We start from the raw sequence: 20,363 nt of genomic DNA on the forward strand, positions 1-20,363 counted from the left end.
CTCCTCTGTGTCGGCCCCAAAACCTCGAACCTGCTGCCGCTTGTTTGTCGATGTAGGATCGTTGTTGAAAGAATTATTCGCCTTTTGTTGCTCTTGGAAATGCAATCAATACTCTGGTATCACAGTGCACGGCTCACAGGATTGCGCTGTCTCCTGTCATGGCCGCTCCAGACCCGTCACCATCTTGGTGAATCTTAACTTTATTTTTAATGAAACCCAAATTAATATTGTACACCTATTTAATTTTATATGAAAGGAAACTATTCATGACCAAAAACTTGATCTACCTTCTTACCCACCCCTTCTTGCAAATGTATGCCTGTCTGAGATAGCAATGAGTAGCCCATTGTCTTACATGGATGGAGCAAGTTGGAAGTGGATAGAGTAGGCTTTGTAGCTGGTGGTAGGAGAGCCAAGTACATAAAAGAAGTGTCCTCCATTCCCTGGTTGATTATCATCTCAACATGTGTCATGTTTCAACATTCTCCTTTTGTTGTTATTGTATAACAATTTAGAAACAACATAATATTTTGAAATTGCTGCAATATTCCACTTTTGGAGAATTTGCTTTGGAGTAGTATATGCTTCTTCCAAGGTTCCTAGCTACCCTTTCTGCACAGCAGGGTTTCAGCAGAGCTCGCTGAAAATACCTGAAATTAATAGGTAGTTTAATATCCGGATGTTTTTTCCGATAAATCCTAAACTATGTATATTTATTGTAGGTACATTCCAAATGTTCAAAACAAATTAATATGTATATATTCTATTGGTTTGCCTGTGTAAGTCCAGAAGTAACTGACTGAATAGATCTGAAAGATAACCTTCTTCTGACAAGATGCTAATTTTGCTTTAGGCCAAGATGTTTCCTATATTGGCAGATTTGTAACAAGGGGGCAGTGGGTATACATTATACATTGCAGGGCTCTTGCCTCCTGGTTTAAGCTTCCAGAAAGTGCTAACAATGATTTTTGCAAAATGGTAAGAGCTGAGATGGACAGTGATCTTTTGGGACAAAAAGTGTCTTCAGTTCCTGATAACTTTTGCAGAGATTTTCCAAATCATCCATCAGTCCTGGAATTTTCCTAAGCAAGCTCTGCATTTATTCTTTGAGGGAAAGTAATGTTTTGGCCACCTGTGTCTAAGTATGTTTATATTATGGCTTTAACAAGAAGTTAAATACAAAAATGGAGGAAATTGATGGAAAATTAGAAAAACAGGTAATCAGATTTTTTTTTTTTATTGTTACCATTGCTAATACAGAATAATGGTGTAAGCTCTTATTTTTTGAATCTAACCTGATGGCCTTAGCTATTTTTGTCTACCTGGGGCTCACTAATATGTGAAAAATAAAGACTTTCAGAATACTAGATCCAAAGAACACCTGTGCAATGGACTGAATGTTTGCATTGCCCCCCCCCCATTGAAATTCTAACCCCATGTGATGGTATTAGGAGGGTGGGGCCTTTGGGAGGTAATTTAGGTCATGAGGGTGGAGCCCTCATGAATGGAATTGTAAAAGAGACCCCAGAGAACTCTCTCACCTTCTTTCTGCCATGTGAGGATACAAGTCAGCAGACTATAACCTGGAAGAGGGCCGTCACTAGAACCTACCATGCTAACACCTTGATTTCGGACTTCCAGTCTCTAAAGCTGTGAGAAATAAATTTCTGTTGTTTATAAGCTGCCTAGTCTATGGTGCTTTGCTATAGCAGCCTGTTTTGATGAGAAAAGAATCACCTTTAAAAATGAAAACAAAAAACATCTTCACAACTAAAAAGTTTGTCATAATTTCAACAAATAAGAGGGAAAGTGGGAGCTGAGAGCTCAGATAGAACAATAAGAAAGACATTTTATGGTTTATCAAGATATAAAGTTAATAACTTATTTTTCAACAAGTAAGACACAGCCTGCAGATAAAATCATTTTGCTTGGTGGATAAAGGTGTCCTATCAGTTGACACTGAACTTTAGGTTGCCTCAAGATCAACCAACAAGAATCTCAGTAGGTTCCTGTGGAAAAGGAACCTATTCCCTTAGTTTCAGGAAGGGAGAGTAAATTTTTGTTTCCTGCAGACAGGGTAAGTCTATTGAAATGAATACATCAGGGGAAACTAGATTCATCCTTTCTCCTATGTTAATCCTAGCTTTAAAGTTTTCCTCCCACCTCTTCTAGAATGGTAAGAACCTTTGGATTATTTTAGAAGCACAGTGGTAACATTTCAGGCTGGCTACTTCATTTTGGTTGCTAGGCACTTAGGCCTTCCTCTCCAGCAGAGGCTGTAAAGTGCCACTGCTGCTGCTATTGCCAGTAATGTTTGCCACACGTAGCTGCTCAGCTCCTGGGAAATGATGGGTTTGATGATCTTCTCTCCTGGAAAACCTTTCATCATAGAGATTTGTCTCAGGTTGTATTTTAAGCGTGCTGAAAAAGAAAGGTAGTAACCTTTTTTAACTCTAATTCAGGATCCCAATATTTTCTGATTTATTGATTTATTAATTTTCCACCCTTTTCTTTTTCATGCTGAACATTAAACAACTTAGCAGAGACCTTCTATCCTCTCTACCTTGTTACCAGAGGATTTTCCTTTCTTTTTTCATCCTTGCTGTGATCTGTGCAAACAGCCACTGACTAAAGATGAGATTATCAGAGGGGGAGGTCTCCATGTCTGAGCTTTTCTAAATTCTAGAAATGAGGGAATTGTTTTGTCTAGAAAAGGCATACATTTGTATGCTTTGGGTATGAAATAATGTCTTAACTGTTACTTTTTACTAAAATAACCAGGTAGGTTTATAGAAACATAAAATAAAAATAGTTTGATAATCCTTAAATTCTCAAAGCCGTGTTTTTTCTATACAGCTTTTATTAAAGAGATGAAGCAGATCTGATGTATGTGAAAGACTGACAAGGCTTATACAACTTCTCTCTGCTTCATTGTTAACTGTAGGTTGTATCTTTTATCATTATTTTAACAGTGTAAATTTAAATATGATTTTGCTTACTTACTGAATTTTTAAAATAAAAGTATAAAAGAAAATAAGTTTACCTAGGAGAAATGGATTTTATGTAGATGAGTTGTAACACTGACAGCAAGAGGTGTTTTATTTGTTGTTGTTGGGGATGGGTAGGAAGAAATATTAGAAAGCTCTCTGTCTTAAATGAGGAAATTTAGAAGGAAGTGTATGTGTGTGTGTGTATGTGTCTTTGAATTTGTGTTTTGATTAAGAAATATCAATATCAAATTTTTGGAGAATTACTCTTGTCTCTGGAATTTCTGTATCACTTAGAATCAAATACAGAATACTGGTAGTAACATAATTAGGAACACCAGTGTATTTCAAAAAGTTGGTGAAAAAATAAAAGATAGTACAAATCTTCCCATGAACTTTTTGAAGACCCCTTGTACTTGTTTTACAGATGGTCTCCATGGAACTTCTTTTAGCCTTTACACCAGGACTGTGTTGCCCCTTCCCCTTCTAAGCTCACTCACTAATAAGAAGGTACTCATATCTCAAGGCTTAGGAGGGTTGAGTCCTGCAGTTACTTTAACTCTTTATGATAAATTGGCTTTTTGGGGGCTCAAAATCATATAAGATAGTGTTTCTTTAAGTAAATACAATCTGAATTCTAAATAGGTGACTTATAATTGACCTTGTTGAATATATTTTCTTTTTTTTTTTTTTAAAAAAAGATGACCGGTAAGGGGATCTTAGCCCTTGACTTGGTGTTGTCAGCACCACGCTCTCTGAAGTGAGCTAACCGGCCATCCCTATATAGGGATCCGAACCCGTGGCCTTGGTGTTATCAGCACCACACTCTCCCAAGTGAGCTATGGGCCAGCCCTGGAATATATTTTCTTGATTTGGGAGTTACCTGCTGAATTACCTTTTAGTAGATAGAGCCTGCAAAAGCTCTATCAATTTAATTTATGGGTGTATGTTAAATATGCAAGTAGAGAAGCTGGCTGCCCAGTTACTAAGATAAATAAGTGGTCCAGAGGCAGCAAATGAGAAACTTTTTCCAGTCTTGTGCTTGGCAGCAAGGCAATCTGTCTCTTTTATTTATGTTATTGCTGCCACTTTCTTTTCTTTTTTCTCATCATTTCTTCCTTTGTACCTACCCGTAGTTTCATATATGCTTCCTGGGTTTACAGAGTGGGATCCAAAAGGGAAGCCAGCCTAGCAGAGGGTAGTGTAGTCTAGATCTTGAACTCTCAGTAAAGGAGACTATACTAGACTAATTTTAGAAGATTTGTTCTTGGAATAATTAAATAGACAGCTATATAAATAAATATGCTAATGATACTCTTTTTTTTGTTTTCATTTGTGTTGCCTCAGTATTTTTTTTCCTTTCAGGAAACATCCACAACATCCATTGATATTTGAACCAGAACATGTGCAAGAGTTCTTTACATCCTACCTCTCCTATTTTATGGAGATACAGAATCATGATTTTATAAAAAAGTGGCTACATGTTATTCGTAGGCTAAAATGAAACAAAACAATTAGTACTCTCAAGATCGTGTTAAGCAGGAACTCATATACCTCTATGGGAAATAAGTTAGTACAGACCTTTTGGGAAGCCATTTAGCAATGCACCAAGGGGCTTAAAATGTGTCTTTTGACCTAAGAATTCTACTTTTGAGAATTCATTATAAGGAAATAATAGTAAATATAGAAAAAGCTTTATGGACAATGGAGTTTATCATGGAAGTAATTATAATGGAAAAAAAATGGGAAACTAAATGTCCAGCTCTAAGGAAATGGTCAAGGAAAGTCCAATCAACCAACTGTTTTGTAGCCACTGAGAATGTTTTCTAAGAGGATAAAATAACAGATGCTTTTGATGTAACAGTGGTAAAAAAGGTAGGGTAGAACATTTTCTATTCAATATGATTACAAATTGGTAAAATGTACCTGTGTTTTGAAAAAAATAACTATATTAAAGTCAAGTCATTATTTATGTTTGGGTGGTGAAACTATATGATTCATTTTCTTCTCTTTGTAGCAGTTTCAACATTTTCATTAACGATTATGTGCTATTTGTATAGTGGGGAGAAAGAATGTAACTCTCCTACCTTCCCATTAAAAATATTACTTTCTTTACAGCTTTAAACAGCAGTAGTAAAAGTCAGTTTGCAAGCACTGGGATAAGACTTTTTTATAGGAATATCATGCAGCATGGATTCTCTACCAGAAGAATTTTTTGTGAGGTAAGGGATGGGTTAATAAAAACCAACTGCATTTGTTATATTCCAAAGACACGACATTTGTCTTTTCCACATAACCTTGGGTGTGAATGATATACTGTTATGCTTCAAGATAATTTAGCAACTTTGATTAGTAGGGGATATAGACTGGGTGAAATCTAATTTTAAAAAAGTTCTCTAGGAATGATACCAGGCCAAAGAGCTAAGAATTGAAAAATGTACTAAACTTTGCTATCCTTGGGCTATTCTCATCAAAATAATATTTTATTATTTAACAAATACTTACATAGACTTACTGTGTGTTAGGCATTGTTTTTAATGATTTTACAAATGTTAACTAATAAACCTCATAACAGTTTTATGAAGTGGGTGCTCTTATTTTCCCAGTTTCATAGGGGTTAACTTAAGCATAACAGAAGACCCTACTGAGTGGTTCCGTTGGGCACAGGCCACAGGGCAATCTGTTGCCTCTGTCCAGGGCGCGTTTAGCCTGCTTACCTCTCGTATAGTACTAAACAGTGGGTTAATATTGGAGATCTCCAACCTTGAACTATCTCATATAATGAGCAATATGTGATTTATTAATTTATTTACAAGCATTTACTGACTCCTTCGTGCTCAGGCAATAAAGACTAAGACAAAATTTGTGTGCTTAAAGAGAGCTTATAATGTAGTGAGAAAATATATAAAAAGTAATTATATCTTTAGGTAAAATACATAAGTATTATATTAGAGATGCTATGGCTATATATAGGAGGTAACAGTAATTATTAACTAGGCATTGAGTGAGTTTCCACAAATTGACATTCAAACTGATCTTTAAAGGATGAGAGAAGCATTTTGGTGGGTGTAGAAGCAAGGGAGAATGAGAGATCATTTGGCTGAGGAAAGGGTAAGAAAAGAACTTAGGAAAAATTGTTGGGGAGGATTTTAACTGTCTTGCTAAGGAATTTAGCTTTATTTTGTGCAGAGGGGGAGGTGAGAATTAGCTGAGGTTACACATCAAAACTTCTTATTAGAGCATGTAGAAAATATAGCAGCTTACACAACACTTTTGACTAGAAGCTCTGAAGTGGGGTTGGGCATCTGGATGTTTCAAAGGTTTCACAGCTGATTGGAATATGCATGTGGGATTGAGAAGTTTTGGGTTAAGGAGTGAATGATCATGAAGTGGAGATAGCAAGTAGAGTATACATTTGAGAACATTTTGTACTCTTTCTGAAACCTTGAAAGGCTCCAGAATACTGCCTTAATATTTTTCGTTCTTCGATAACACAAAGATATTCCTTGTGTTCCTTTTGGGGGTAGGGTTTAGAAGTTGAGAAAAAGACAGTTAATAGGTTTGTGTTTACCATTAAATTTTAAAGAACACTGAGAATCATATTGTGAAATGTTTGTGTGTGTAAATCATCTTTTGTTGAAACTTTCACTAGGAGTCTTTTTATAGTGAGGAGAAAATATAACTCCCCTGCCTTCCATTGATACCCATTGGGTACACTTCTGAAAGTTAGATTCTTTACTACTACAATTGTGTTCTTTGTGAGACATGCTGTGAATACACTTTCCTTTTTCTTTTAAAATAGGGACCCCGTTGTGGAGGAGCAGTCAAAGGAGGAAACTGAGAGTGAGGTAGAAAAATCAAGTGGCCAACTGGTAAGAGGAAATTTAATTTTCATTAGCTTTTAGTTAACTAATAATGACTATGTATGAGAATGTAATGCTAAATCTAGTCAGTTTAATTATCTGTTAAAAATTTTTGGGTGATTCCACTTTTCTACCTTAATAAACAAAATGGTCATAATTAAATCTTTCTTTGATGATTGATATTGTATCTCAAGGTTATTCAAAACACCAGTCCTCACCATAAATTAAAATTAGCAGAAAATTGATTTGACTCACCCTGAAACATCACAACAATCAGTTTTAAGAAATCCCTCATTTGTCTTTTGAAGGAAAAGTTTCAACAAAATGAAAACTACACATGTTCGCATATAACAAAGAAGACACAATTTTATTTAGTAAGAAGTTTCACTGAGTTGTTTCTGAAGTTAAATTTCTTCCTTATTTTTTATTATCTTAACTGTTAGAACTTCTACGTCTAAATGAAAACGAATAACTCTATACGAAAGTAGTTCAAAAAGTTAATGGAAAAACGGAATTAAAAGATAATATGAATTTTTACATAAACTTTTTGAAGACCCCCTCATACATTAATGTAAGGCCTTTATTGCCAGTGATAATATACTTTATGGTAGATTAAAATATTTATATGAATACTATATGTACTTACATTTAAAGATCGATGAGGAAATATTTGTTAGGTTCTTGTTCCAACTGGTTTTATATAATGATTGATGTCCACTTGTTAATAAGGTTTGGAGAGATTGTCTAGTTACTTAGGAGGAGAAAATATATAAACAAAATAACCGTAGAATTCACCTGTATGAGGTTATCATTATAAAAAATGTTGCAGAGGAAATACAACACATGCAAATGTATATAGGGTTGCACAGTTGAGCAAAGGCAAGAATCAGAAGAGTAGATCCAGACAAGACATTCTAGATACAGAATTTTGAATACAAAAAGCAGGGAAGATGGACACTTCCACCAGAATATGGTTTAGATGTTAAATCAATTTTTCAAAATTGGATCAAATATTTTGACAACTAACTTAAAAAAATTAAAATAGTATTTATAATAAGATATAAATATTTAATAGGCATGAAGCTTATATTATTTCCTGTTGAAAAATTTTTATCAGTGCATAATCTTGCTTATGTATAAATTTGTTAATTAATATCAGATGATTCTGCTGTGACTTTTGACTGCAGAATTGACCTTTAGTTTGAAATATATGCATTACTGACAGTGGTCATTCTTTATAAGGTTTTTTCTGGTTACTTTGTAGAGTTTTTAAAAATCTTTTTGAAAAATTTCAAACCTACAGAAAAGTTGCAAGAATAGTACAATGAACACCCGTATACCCTTCACAGAGATGTAGCAAATTGTTAACATTTTCCTACATGTTTGCGTATAATTTTTATACATGAAGTATAAGATGTAAGGTGTATTTGTTGGATATGGGTGGGGATGGAGGAATCTTAATTTAAGACTCAAACCCAGGAGGGGAGAGTAGGTAGATAGTACTGTGGGACTTGACTGTATAGTTATCAATTAACCATTAACTACACAGAAAAGAATGGAATTTCAAGTAGTCACTTTCCTGTGTAGTTCCAGATCTGTTAGAGACTTGACAGAGTCACCCCACACTAGAGCATTTTCAGTGACTCAAACCCTACATGGCTTCTGCAATAAGTAGCTGTCGGTTCTGATTTTCAGAGGTCAACAGCAACACATTAACACTTTAAGAATCATATTGTTAAAGTTTCAACAGATTGTAGGGACTGTGGCATCTTAACGTTTGAAGGAATGGCATCATCCATCTGTTCTAGGTCCTTTATCTATCTCTTTTACCATCATTTCATCACGACTAATGTTAATAGACAATCTAGCAGGACTTAACCATATAGCTATCAATTAACCATTAATGATGGCTTTATTAAATCTCTAAGAATCAATTATTGAAGTCCCAAGATTATTACTATTTACTCATCTCTGACTGAAATGAGATGTCTTTTATTTTACTACTTTGTTTTCAATTTAAACTGGTATAACTTTATTCATCTTCAAGTTTCTATGTTTAGAAGATAAAACATAAGCCACATAATGTAAAAAGCACTCTTAGATATAGTTTTCATATCATTGTGTAGAATAATCTAGGCAATATTGTAAGGTCCTTAAGAATGGAGGCAATATCCTATTCTTACTTGGATTTTCTGTAGTTCTGTCACAGTGATCTACAGAGAGTCACTTTGTTCCTTTTTTAATATTTTGGCTGGTTATAGAATTAGAGTAAATGAGAATATGTACAATTTTGTAAATTTTTAATGAATAATGTCTTCTAGGACAAACAGGACAAGGGCATACCTACTGATCTCGTCCCTGTTAACCTATTATTAGAAGTGAAGAAGTTATTAAATGCAATTAATACTCTACCGAAAGGTGTGGTTCCTCATGTTAAAAAGTTCTTACAAGAAGATTTTTCCTTTCAAACTATGCAGGTAACATAATTTGTTCTTTGGGGCAGAAGTGCAGATCTCTGTATATGACTTTGTAATTTTTATTTGTTTACCCACAGAGTATAGCTAAGGTCCTGAAATCTCTGTCTTACTTTTTGTAAAGGGCTTTGGTATCAACCTTGACTACAGACTTTTTAAAATTAAATAAATAGAGTTACTTGGTGCTAGCCTTTCAAGAATAATGGTAGGAATGTGGGTTGGTAGCTTCTTAGCTGTTGACTATAACATCTAGTGTTTATTCCAGTACTACTAATAAATTAAATAAATAGAGTTACTTGGTGCTAGCCTTTCAAGAATAATGGTAGGAGTGTGGGTTGGTAGCTTCTTAGCTGTTGACTATAACATCTAGTGTTTATTCCAGTACTACTAATAACCCATAATGTGCCACTCTGGGACAGGAAACTGCTTTTGGTTTCCTAATTTGTAAAATGTTGACAAATTTTTCCAAATTGTATTTTCAAAAATAATATACAAAACTTTTGGATTTATGAGAGAAATAAATATTCTAGAGAGTATATTGCAGATTTCCATCTTGAAAACAGCTTTTTTATATAATAATTTGTGATAACTTCCAACATAAGAAGGGTACCATTTCTTAAATTAATGGGGTTTTCCAAAGTTAAAGAAAATGATCCATTCTTTTCTTTGTGGCAATTAATGGGGGTGGGAGAGTGGGGGGTGGAGCAAAACACCTTAGGTGTCTTGAAAAGGCCACATTTGCCTTTTCTGTCAAAGAATACATCATTAATTATTTCCATGAAACAAATTAATACTATTACCGTTAGAAGTTCAATCAAACTGAAAACATCTGTAGGACTTTATGTATAATTATATCCTTAACTGAGATAATTTATTGATGGAATAATGCCACCATTTCCTTCTTATCTTTTGAAAATCATCCAGAAACAATAAAAAACAGAAATCAATAACTTTCATATATGCAAACAATAGGCAATTGGAAGGTAAAAATAGAAGAAAAGTACGTATTTATAATAGCAACAAAAGTAAGATACCCAGGAAAACACTTAAGAAATGTACAAGATAAACTAATGTTTCTCAAACGTTTGTTCTAAACCACTTACATGAGAATATCTGAACTCTTTACTAGTACTAAATAATCAAAATTGCTGGGGATCTGCATTTTAACAAGGACATGCACACACTGATTTTATTCACATTAAGTTAAGAAAACTATCCTCCATATTAAAACAATAAACAAAAAATCTGTAAAACTCTATTAAGGGTAAGAAAAGAAGACCTGAATGGAAAATAATACATGTAGGAAGGAAAACACAATGTTGTAAGGCTGTCAATTTTCCCTAAATTAAAATCTACAAATATTACACAATTCCAGTAAAACTGAAGGATTTTTTTTTGGTTATTGTTACTGAAAGCTAATTCTAAAGTTCAAATGGAAAATAAGAGGAACAGTAGCCAAGAAAATTATGTAAGAGAAGTGTAGGGGAGAAGGGCTGGGAATTTACCCACTTAGTTATTATGAAGCTGTAATAACTAAAAGATTGTGTTACTTGTTATTTACACTACAGACAAGTCTAGAAAACAGAAATTTCAGAAGTAGACCCAAATACATACAGAAGTTTTATGAATGATAAGATGATAAAAATTAATAATAAGAACTGGACAGAGAAATCTCAGTGGGAGATTTTAACATGGTGCTTCTCTTAATAGCTGATAGAACATGGACACATAACTAGTAGACCTCTAGAAAACTTGATCTAATTCACACATACACACACACACAAACACAAAACACTGCACCTAATAGTGGCAGAATACACATCCTTTTAAAGTACACACAAAAATTGAAGATATGCTAGATCATAAACACATTTCATCTCCAATCAAACATACAGACATGTTCTGTAACAACAGTGCAATTGGTCTCCAAATCAATAATAGAAAGATAAACTAGAAAACCATATGTTCGTAAGATACATACCTATAATCTAGGTAACCCATGGGTCAAAGAAGAAATCACATGGAAGTTAAATTTTTGAACTGAATAAAAATATATCAAAATTTGTGATATTAGGTAAAGCTGTGCTTTGAGGAAAATGTATAGCTCGAATGGCATATATTGGAAAAAGAAGCAAACTTTAATATCAGTCATATAAGCATGAAGTTCAAGAGGGTAATGGACAAACAGCAGATTAAAAACAGTCAAAAAGGGTAGCTAAATCTAGTGAAATATAATAAAATGTAAAATGTAGAAGATCAATAAAGCTGAAACTTGGTTTTTTGAAAAGACCAATAAAGTTGATAAGTGGTTGATAAGAATGTTCAAAAAAGCAAGCAAGCAAGCAAAAATAACCAAAATCATGGATGAATGTGAAAACATCAATACAAATCCTGTAGTCATTGAAAAAATAATAGAGGATTCTGCTACTTGCTGTGGCTGGCTGGAGTGTTTCAAGTAAGCTTCTGTGAAGAACTAGAAAACCTAGACAGAATCTTTTCTAGTAATGCTTATTTGTACTTTTCTGGTAGATTACTTAATTCATCCAGGAAGTGAGATGTTTCCAAGCTTTACTTCTGTTCTGTGAGGAAGGGTCTATTTTTATGCCCTTTATGGTAGATGTTGTCAATGTACTGCCCATACCCCTTCAGCTCCATGTTTTCAGTATGCTCTGGACAATTTTCACTTTTCAGAATATCTGCATTTGTACACCTCAGGGCCTTTCTTCTGCAACTGCAGAAGACTGTATGTCCCATTGCAGTTCAGAATTACCAAGGAATTAATATTCCCACCTCACCCCAGAAAGCAGTCAATCAGTAAGTCTTGGGTGTTATTATATAAATGCCCCAGTTTCCTCTTCCCTTGAGTTGTATAATACTGAGGCTTGTATTTTTTAGTTTTCCAGTCGCCCAGTATGGGTAAATAGCTTAATAGCACATCCTTTAATTTAAAAACTGCTTTCCCTTTTCTCTATCACTTCTCCACTTTCCTACCATTGTTCTCTGTGCCTCCCAAATAAACTACTTGCATTCAAATTCTTTTGTTATGGTTTCCTTCCATTGGAACCAAAGCAGATCAAAAGAATGGGATGCTCACTAGGGCCTCTCCTCCTTGATAGACTATGCACTCCGGTTACCTCCCCGACTCTGCAAATCTGCTGAAAGCTCTGCCTAGCATCTCAGCCACAACTGATAATGGCAACTGCTTTAAGGAGAAAAGTGGCTCCAAAATTCAGTCTCATGTTTCTGGGCCCTTCCTCCTCTCCTGCATGTTGGCCCCAGAGACTTTCACTGACTTGACAGCTTTTCATTGCTTTCAGATAAATGTTTTTTTTATATTTTGTTCAGCTTAACTTCAGTGTTATGTTTTATATACCTATTTATATTTGAGAGATATTGTTGAGTAAATGGTTGAGTATATGAGTCTGGAATTCAGGTTATAGTTCGGGCTAGAAATATAAATTTGGAAACTGTCAGCGATAGACACTATTTAAAAACATGATGCAGTAGATTACTTTATCTAGGGAATGTGTGTTGATAGACAAGAGGTTCATTAGATTTGCTGCTGGGGAGACCAAAATAAAATATGTAGGTAGCTAGGAGAAATAGCAAAGTATTATATGGTGGAAACCAAATTAAGAAAAGTGTAGGTTAAATTTTCTATACAGTTTATACTTCTTTAAACAGATAATGTAATTTAAGCCAAGTATTTGTGAGCATAAAACACCGGGGAATTGACACAAAAATAAGATATAGTTCTTCCTTTCATTTCATTCATGTAAATGACAAACTATGGTACATAATAAAGCATATATTAGCTCAGTTCTAATCAGATTGTAGCATAAAATGGCTTGCTCTGTAATGGTATTAATGCCAGCATTCCTGTTTACCACGGGTTCAGGGCTGGAAAGATTTTAGCTATGCACAGAATAGGAGGTATGAGAATGAAGTAGTAGTGGATATTGCCAACTCTTTGGCAGGAATGGGAATTCTTTTTAGTGTTTTGAGGAAATAGTTACAAAGGAGATTCATCAGACTACTTAAAGACAAACAAATATGAGAACAGCATGTGGGTTGTGTGGATATATTTTTATACCATCTTTATCTCTATTTTCCAAATTTTCTGCAGTGACCATGTGTTATTTGTATAATGTAAATATACAAGTATATTTGTTCTAACTTAAATAATATTTTCCCCAGAGAGAAGTTGCAGCTAACAGCCAGAATGGGGAGGAAATTGTTCCTGCTTTGACTTTACGTTTCTTGATAACACAACTGGAAGCAGCACTTAGGAACATTCAAGCTACTAATTATACTGTAAGTGTGGGGGTTTTTTTGAGAATTTGAGATAATGGAGTGGGACAACATTTTTTGATGAGAGAACAGCCAATGCATGCTTATTTTGATGTGTAGGCCAATTTGTATTTTCCTCTTTTACCTCTAGAGAAGGGTACATATAAATTTATTGCTTTCCTGTGTCTTATATTTTCTTATGTGACTGCATCTCTGTAATGAGCCTATTCTGGTCCCCTTACCTACCACAAAATTGTTCATCTTAAGAAAAACTTGAACTAATAGAAGTGAGCTTTCCCAATTAGAAATGGAGAGTCATGAACTTCAAAAAGTAAGCCAGGCACAGAAAGACAAATATTGCATATTGTCATTTTGATGTGGAATTGAAAAAAAGTTGAACTTACAGAAGTAGAGAGTGGAATGGTACTAACTAGGGGCTGTGAGGTGTTGGGGGTAGAGGGTCAGGCAGATGTTTGTCAAAGGATTCCAAATTTTGGTTAGACAGGAGGAATAAGTTCAAGAGAACTGTTGTACAGCATGGTGATTATAGTTAATAACAATGTATTGTATTCTTAAAAATTGCTAAGAAAGTAGATTTTAAGTGTTCTCACCACAAAAAAATGATATGTGAGGTAATGCATATATGTTAATTAATTTGATTTAGTCATTCCATGAGGTATACATTGTTTAAACGTCATTTTATATACAATAAATCTAAACAATTTTTATTTGTCAATTAAAAAAGAAAAAACCTATTCTCTCTTTTTCCCTAATTATTAGTTTCTCCTTTTTCTGATATGCTGTATTTGTAGGTATACATTGTTTAAACGTCATTTTATATACAATAAATCTAAACAATTTTTATTTGTCAATTAAAAAAGAAATAACCTATTCTCTCTTTTTCCCTAATTATTAGTTTCTCCTTTTTCTGATATGCTGTATTTGTAAAAGTTGGAACTTCTGTAATAGGTAAAATTGACAAAATATATTTATGTGTTCAAGGTCAAATGATACTTTAGAAATAAATAGAATAATCTGAGGGAAAAATATTGCATCAAAAATTAGAACCAATAATACAGGACAGTGAAAGGAAAAATCAGTACTTTGCATAACTTGGATCAGTAAACAAAGTTTTTCATACACGCAGAACATAGGTTAGGGTTATCTTCCAATGAGAACGACCCAGGCACCAAAAAAGGTAGCTGAAGACACCAAATCCTATTTTATAGTGATGTATAAGGAGGTAGACAAATAATCCTTATTTAGAAGACTCAGGACTAGAGTTCTAAAGGGAATGTACACCACTCTAAAGGAGGAGGTTCTAGATGGATTCAAAAGAGAAAGCAACCAAAGGGGATTTGCATCTTATGGTCCCAAGAACTTCTGGGATTCTGCATACCTGCTGTTTCTCCCACTGACCAGATTGCTAGTCAGTGAAATAAATCAGTATAAAATAAGCATTAACAGGTGCATATTACTTAGCCTTCTCTGCTTACGCATTACTTCAGAGATGAGTCTTAGACAAGGAAATGGAAGAATTCACTCTCTTAGTAGCACTTGTGAGTAGAATTGTAATTGTCATGATCAAAGCAGCCTACAACTGTATCCAAATGGCTCTCCGTGCCCCTCAAGGCCACCAAGAAGGGGCAAGATAACCTTGTAGGGGGCAGCAGTGAGTTTGTGGGGGGAGGTATGTTTGCCAATAGCATCTCTTTATCCATTTGGTTCCAGTACTTGGAATAATCTTTGCTAATGAGGGGAGGTTGGGAGGAAAAATGCGAGGGCTTTAGGTTAGAAATATGTCAATCGCATCTTTAAATTTCAGTTTTTTGCCTTCTAATTACAGCATTACCACAATTCTGCATCTTATCCTGTTCCCAAAAATATTGTTTTTATTTGGAATTGTATGAGCTACAGACTCTGTTGTATTATTTATAAAGCTTTTTTTTTTAAATAGCAAGATAATAGCCTACACTTATTTAAATTGTTTGCTGTGTAATAGCCACTGTTCTAAGTGCTTTGTAAAGATTAGCTCACTTACTCTTCATAACTACTCCATCTTATTATTCTTATTTTATAGATTGGGAAACCAAGGCATAGAGATTAAATAATGCTAAATTTACCAGTTAGTAAGTAATAGAATCAGGATACAGCCCATGTACTGTAGTGTTGTCTCCAGAGTCTATGCTCTGAACTACGACATTATACCGGCACTGCAGAGATGGGAATTTTAAAGTGGAAACCAGTTAGATGTTATAGGGAGTTTGGATTTGTAAACTCACTTAGTCGAGAACAAACACATGTCTCTTTCCACTGAGATCAGTTTGAAGGCAAACTCCTAACTCCAGTCAGTTATCTCATAAATGCGTACTGTTGGTCATATGAAGTGTTCTAGGTGAGAAAATTCATTTAGATGAGTATAAAAAGAAAGTTTGTATCCCGTGGATATTTATCATCCTTATGTACCTGAAAAAAATCTTATTTATGGTTTAGGGCAGTTTCAAAAAAGGTTAATGTGACAAAAGATATGGTTATAATCTTCAGTCTGTATAGAGCTTAGGAGCAATTGATTCAAAACCAGTTTCTGTTATATATACTGTTTTGTATACTATACGTATATGACTTAATATGCGGAAATGGCTCATGTGATTATGAAGGCTGAGAAGCGCATGGTCTGTGCTCTGCAAGTTGGAGACCCAAGAAAGACAGTGGTATAATTCAGCCTAATTCCAAAGGCCTAAGGACCAAGGGAGCCAATGGTGTAACTCCCAGTCAGAGAGTAGGAGAAGATAAGAGGTATCCCAGCTCAAGCAGGAAGGCATGAAGCAAAAAGGGGTGAATTCTTCCTTCCTCTACCTTTTGTTCTATTCAGGCCCTCAATGGATTGGATGATGCCCACCCACACTGGGAAGGGCAGTCTACTGTACTGAGTCTGTACTGTTTTCTTCCTCCCATGAGGAGTTCCCACAGGGTGTACCCCTCTCCCCATAAGCAATGAATGAAAATGTGGCAATGTATGTTTCTGCCCAGGGAAGCTCATTAGAGACTCAGTGCTCAACATTTTTATTGGGGATTGTACATCTAGATCCCCTCTGTCTAGAATGTATCAAAATTCCAGACTCCCAGAAGAAACTTCCAGGTGTTCAGCATTGTACATCCAATGCTGTTCAGTTTGTACATTGTAGGTACAGTGAGCCACCTTATTAGTTAGAGAACAGTGGAAACACTGCCAAAATCCAAGTTCCAAGCACCAGTCAAAGATCAACTTTGCAAGCAGGCCTTAATGAGGATAGCAGTCTCAGGCTAGCTCTGCTGACTTTCTTATGCACAGGTATGTATAGTTCTATGTCATTTTATTGAAAGTGTACGTTTGTATAATTACTAGCGCAATCAAGGTAAAAGAACTATTCCATCATGACAAAAATTTCTCCTATAATAACTTTATAGTCACATCCACCCCTCTCCCTCTTTACCTTCTGTGATCCTTAATCTGTCTCCATCTCTGTAATTTTCATACATCATTTCTAAGTGGAGGTATCTATGTGTTTTAATTTTTCATTGAAGAAGTGTTAAGTTTTGTGTTTATACTGTTGTAACAAAACCAACACATGGAAAGTAAGGGATTTTAATTTACAAGATGATTGTATTTTTTAAGGTAGATGGTAGATACTTGAGTGTTCAGTATATTATTGTCTAAAGTGTTCTTGATACCTAAAATATTAATAATATTAATTAGGTATTAATTAATAAGAGAGAATGAGAATTTTTTGAAAGATTTAATGTAAAAAATTTTGATGTCATTTGCTTTTTTCTTTAATCAACTTCTGATGTTTTATTTCGAAATTACTGACTATCTTCTTTCTTCTTCCTGGGTCAGATTATCAAATACGTCTAAAACACATTCTCTATTGTTATTACTAGAAGATTGGTAATATAATGATAATTTAAATATTTTAAGTAGTTATTAAATAGGTCTAGGATATTTAAGTAGCTTGCTATACTGAAAAGTAGCTTAGTCTAAATAACCAATTAACGTTTTTTTTCTTTTTAGGCACACCAGATTAATATTGGTTACTATTTGACGTTACTGTTTTTATATGGAGTAGCACTCACTGAAAGAGGAAAGAAAGAGGTGTGTAGCATGTGTTACGTGTCCATTATAAATCTTTCTTTATACACTGACTTCATTTTAGCAAATAAAAATGTTGATTTTTAAAATTCTCTAAAGATTGAAACCATTCAGTGACTTTACTGTTATATATTTATAATTTAATTATTAATTATTACTATCTTTATCATTACACAGTGTAACCATTTTTTTGTGTAATTTAGAGTAATTATGCCAAAAATTTTATTATGAAACTAAAAATGCTGATAGAAGAAACTTAGCTTATAACATCAGTTGTTTTAACTTTATCTTTTAAATGCTTACAGTTTGTGTAAAATAGAAAATTGTTTAGCTTCTTTCACTTATACACGTTAATCCATTTTCTAGTGCAGCTTAATCTCTCTTGTCTTAATCTTACTCCTTTTGTAAAATATGAATTTTACCTCAAATTCTTTGTCTAATAAAGTGAAGGGCAAAAAAGTAAAAATCTGGGAGTTAACTAAATAATTTCTAAGGGTTCTTTGAGTTTAATGTTTTCTTTCTTTTTCTGACTTTTAATGATTTCTTGTATTTTCTTTGCAGCCTTGATATTTTTTCTCTTCTCAATTCTATATTCTTTACTTGGTTTCATAAATTAAACATATAACTATGACTTGTTAATAGGTGAAATGGAATTTAAATAATTTCTAAATAATTTTATGTAATACTAATCATTATTTACTGTGATGTACTAAAAAATATTTTTAAATAAGACCATGCAGCATTTTTTTTTATTTACTTTTTTTTTTTCAGAGAGACTAAGGCTGTTAAACCTGTTTTGTCAATCATAACTGAAACGTTGGTTAGAACTGATCCTGATCTTTACTTCCAAATCTGTAATGCTTATGATCAAGATGGTGTTTCCCCAAAAGAGACTATTTTTGTGGTCAAGAAATCACTTATTTCCTATTTGAAAAATTAGAAAGGATTGTGCTCCAATTAGAAAGAATGATAAAGAACTGTGCTCCAATAGTCATCAAAAAAGCCCTTATTTTGGCTAGTAATATTTGCCAGTTTTAAATATAAAAATTGTTTTAATTTTTACTTTGAAACATTGGTTAAAGAAGATCTTTAGTTTGTTTATAAATAAATATTTTAAGCACTGAGTATATATTTTTTTGTGATCATATACAGAGATGCTAGGATTAGAGATGTGAATAAATGACCAGATGATTGGATCATTTTAAAAATTGCCCTAATTCTTTCGCCTCCCCTGGCCTCCGGTCTCCCGCCCGGTCTGCGCGCAGCCTCCTCCTGGCCCTGCAGACCCCGGGCGGGCGGCGCTCCTCAGCCGAGGGGACGGAGGGCCTGGAGCCAGGAGAAAGACAGTGGCCTGTGTGGAGGAGGCATCCCACGGGACCGGCGGAACATAAGCGGCCCAGAAACAGGTGAAGGAGGCCCATTACGGATGACGTGTCAGCCTTAACTAAGCCTAACATTTAATTGGATGCACAAACCTATTTCACTCCCAACGTAGTGGCTGCTCAATCAATGCATTTCAGTGAACAGAATCCCTTGGCATCTCTTGGGCAAAGCACTCCAGAATAGAAAATCTGACTGGAGGTGTTGCCGGAGTGCTTTCGAGCTCGCTTGAACCTGCTGGAGTGCTGACTGAGGGCGGGTGCCAGAGTCGGCCCACGCCAGGGAGATTTAAAGAGGAATTGTGTGCTGTGGGATCCTCCCCCGAGGAGCTCACGCCCTGGTGTGGGAGATAACTCAACTACACAAATAACTGCAATACCGGGAGGAAGGTGAGAAGTCCAGAGAAAGCCCTATCCAGGGCCACAAAAGCACCCAGAGCGACCCTAGCAGAAACCTGAAAGTCTTCCTGGGTGGGGCGGGGTTGAGCAGGGGCTTAAAGTCCTGGCTGATAGACGAGGATTGCAGAAGACACGCCCCAGCCTTGTACTGAGCGCACAGAGTGGGGAGGGGTCTGGCAAAGGAGGCGGAGACTCGGCAAAAAAGCACACACCCTGCGAGCCGCCTCTGCAAGGTTCAACAGCCCCACCTAGTGCACACAGAGTGGGGAAAAGCCTGGATAGGGAGGCGGAGACTCGGCATAAAACACATACCCTGTGGGGCCGCCACTGTATAATCCAGCAGCCAGGGCCAGAGCACATGGAACAGAGAGAAGTTCTACATGAGAACTGGAAGTTCAAAAGAGACCACACACCCTGCAGTACCGTCCCAAGATCTAGCAGCCCAGTAGAGTCTAAGCTGACCAGAAAGGAGGCTTCCCAGAGAGGCCCAAGACCCAAGGCAAACACACACAGAAGACACTAGAGGCCAACAGAGCAGTCACAGACGTAGCCATACCAAATTGACAAACACAGCCATACCTTAGTTAGCCAATAGGGTCAAACCTGTGCACAGTGAAACCCCCTGCCAAAATGAATAAACATCCAAAAAAAGATACCAGAAACACAAAAAACCAAGAAAGTACACCACCAAAAGTTAATAAATCTCAAACTCTAGATCCTATAGAACAAGAAGCCCTTGAAATGAATGACAAGGAATTTCGAGTGATAATTCTAAAGAAACTCAAGGAGATACAAGAAAGCTCAGCTAGACAACAGGATGAAAGGAGGAAAAGGATACAGGA

General features: G+C 35.2%; 1 protein-coding gene across 1 annotated transcript in view; it reads left to right on the top strand.

Annotated features, from left to right (window-relative positions):
* Positions 1-5,102: 5,102 nt before the first annotated feature.
* DZIP3 (DAZ interacting zinc finger protein 3) overlaps positions 5,103-20,363 on the top strand; it is an 83,679-nt gene continuing 68,418 nt past the window's right edge. Inside the window, exons 1-5 of the mRNA XM_008589940.1 lie at positions 5,103-5,209; positions 6,790-6,859; positions 9,172-9,327; positions 13,522-13,638; positions 17,666-17,746. Coding sequence (XP_008588162.1) covers positions 5,178-5,209; positions 6,790-6,859; positions 9,172-9,327; positions 13,522-13,638; positions 17,666-17,746 — 456 coding nt within the window. The 5' untranslated portion in view covers positions 5,103-5,177. The remainder of the gene's footprint in view (positions 5,210-6,789; positions 6,860-9,171; positions 9,328-13,521; positions 13,639-17,665; positions 17,747-20,363) is intronic.

The sequence above is a fragment of the Galeopterus variegatus genome, unplaced genomic scaffold (genome assembly GCF_000696425.1).
Source record: "Galeopterus variegatus unplaced genomic scaffold, G_variegatus-3.0.2 Scaffold5767, whole genome shotgun sequence".
Classification (NCBI taxonomy): domain Eukaryota; kingdom Metazoa; phylum Chordata; class Mammalia; order Dermoptera; family Cynocephalidae; genus Galeopterus; species Galeopterus variegatus.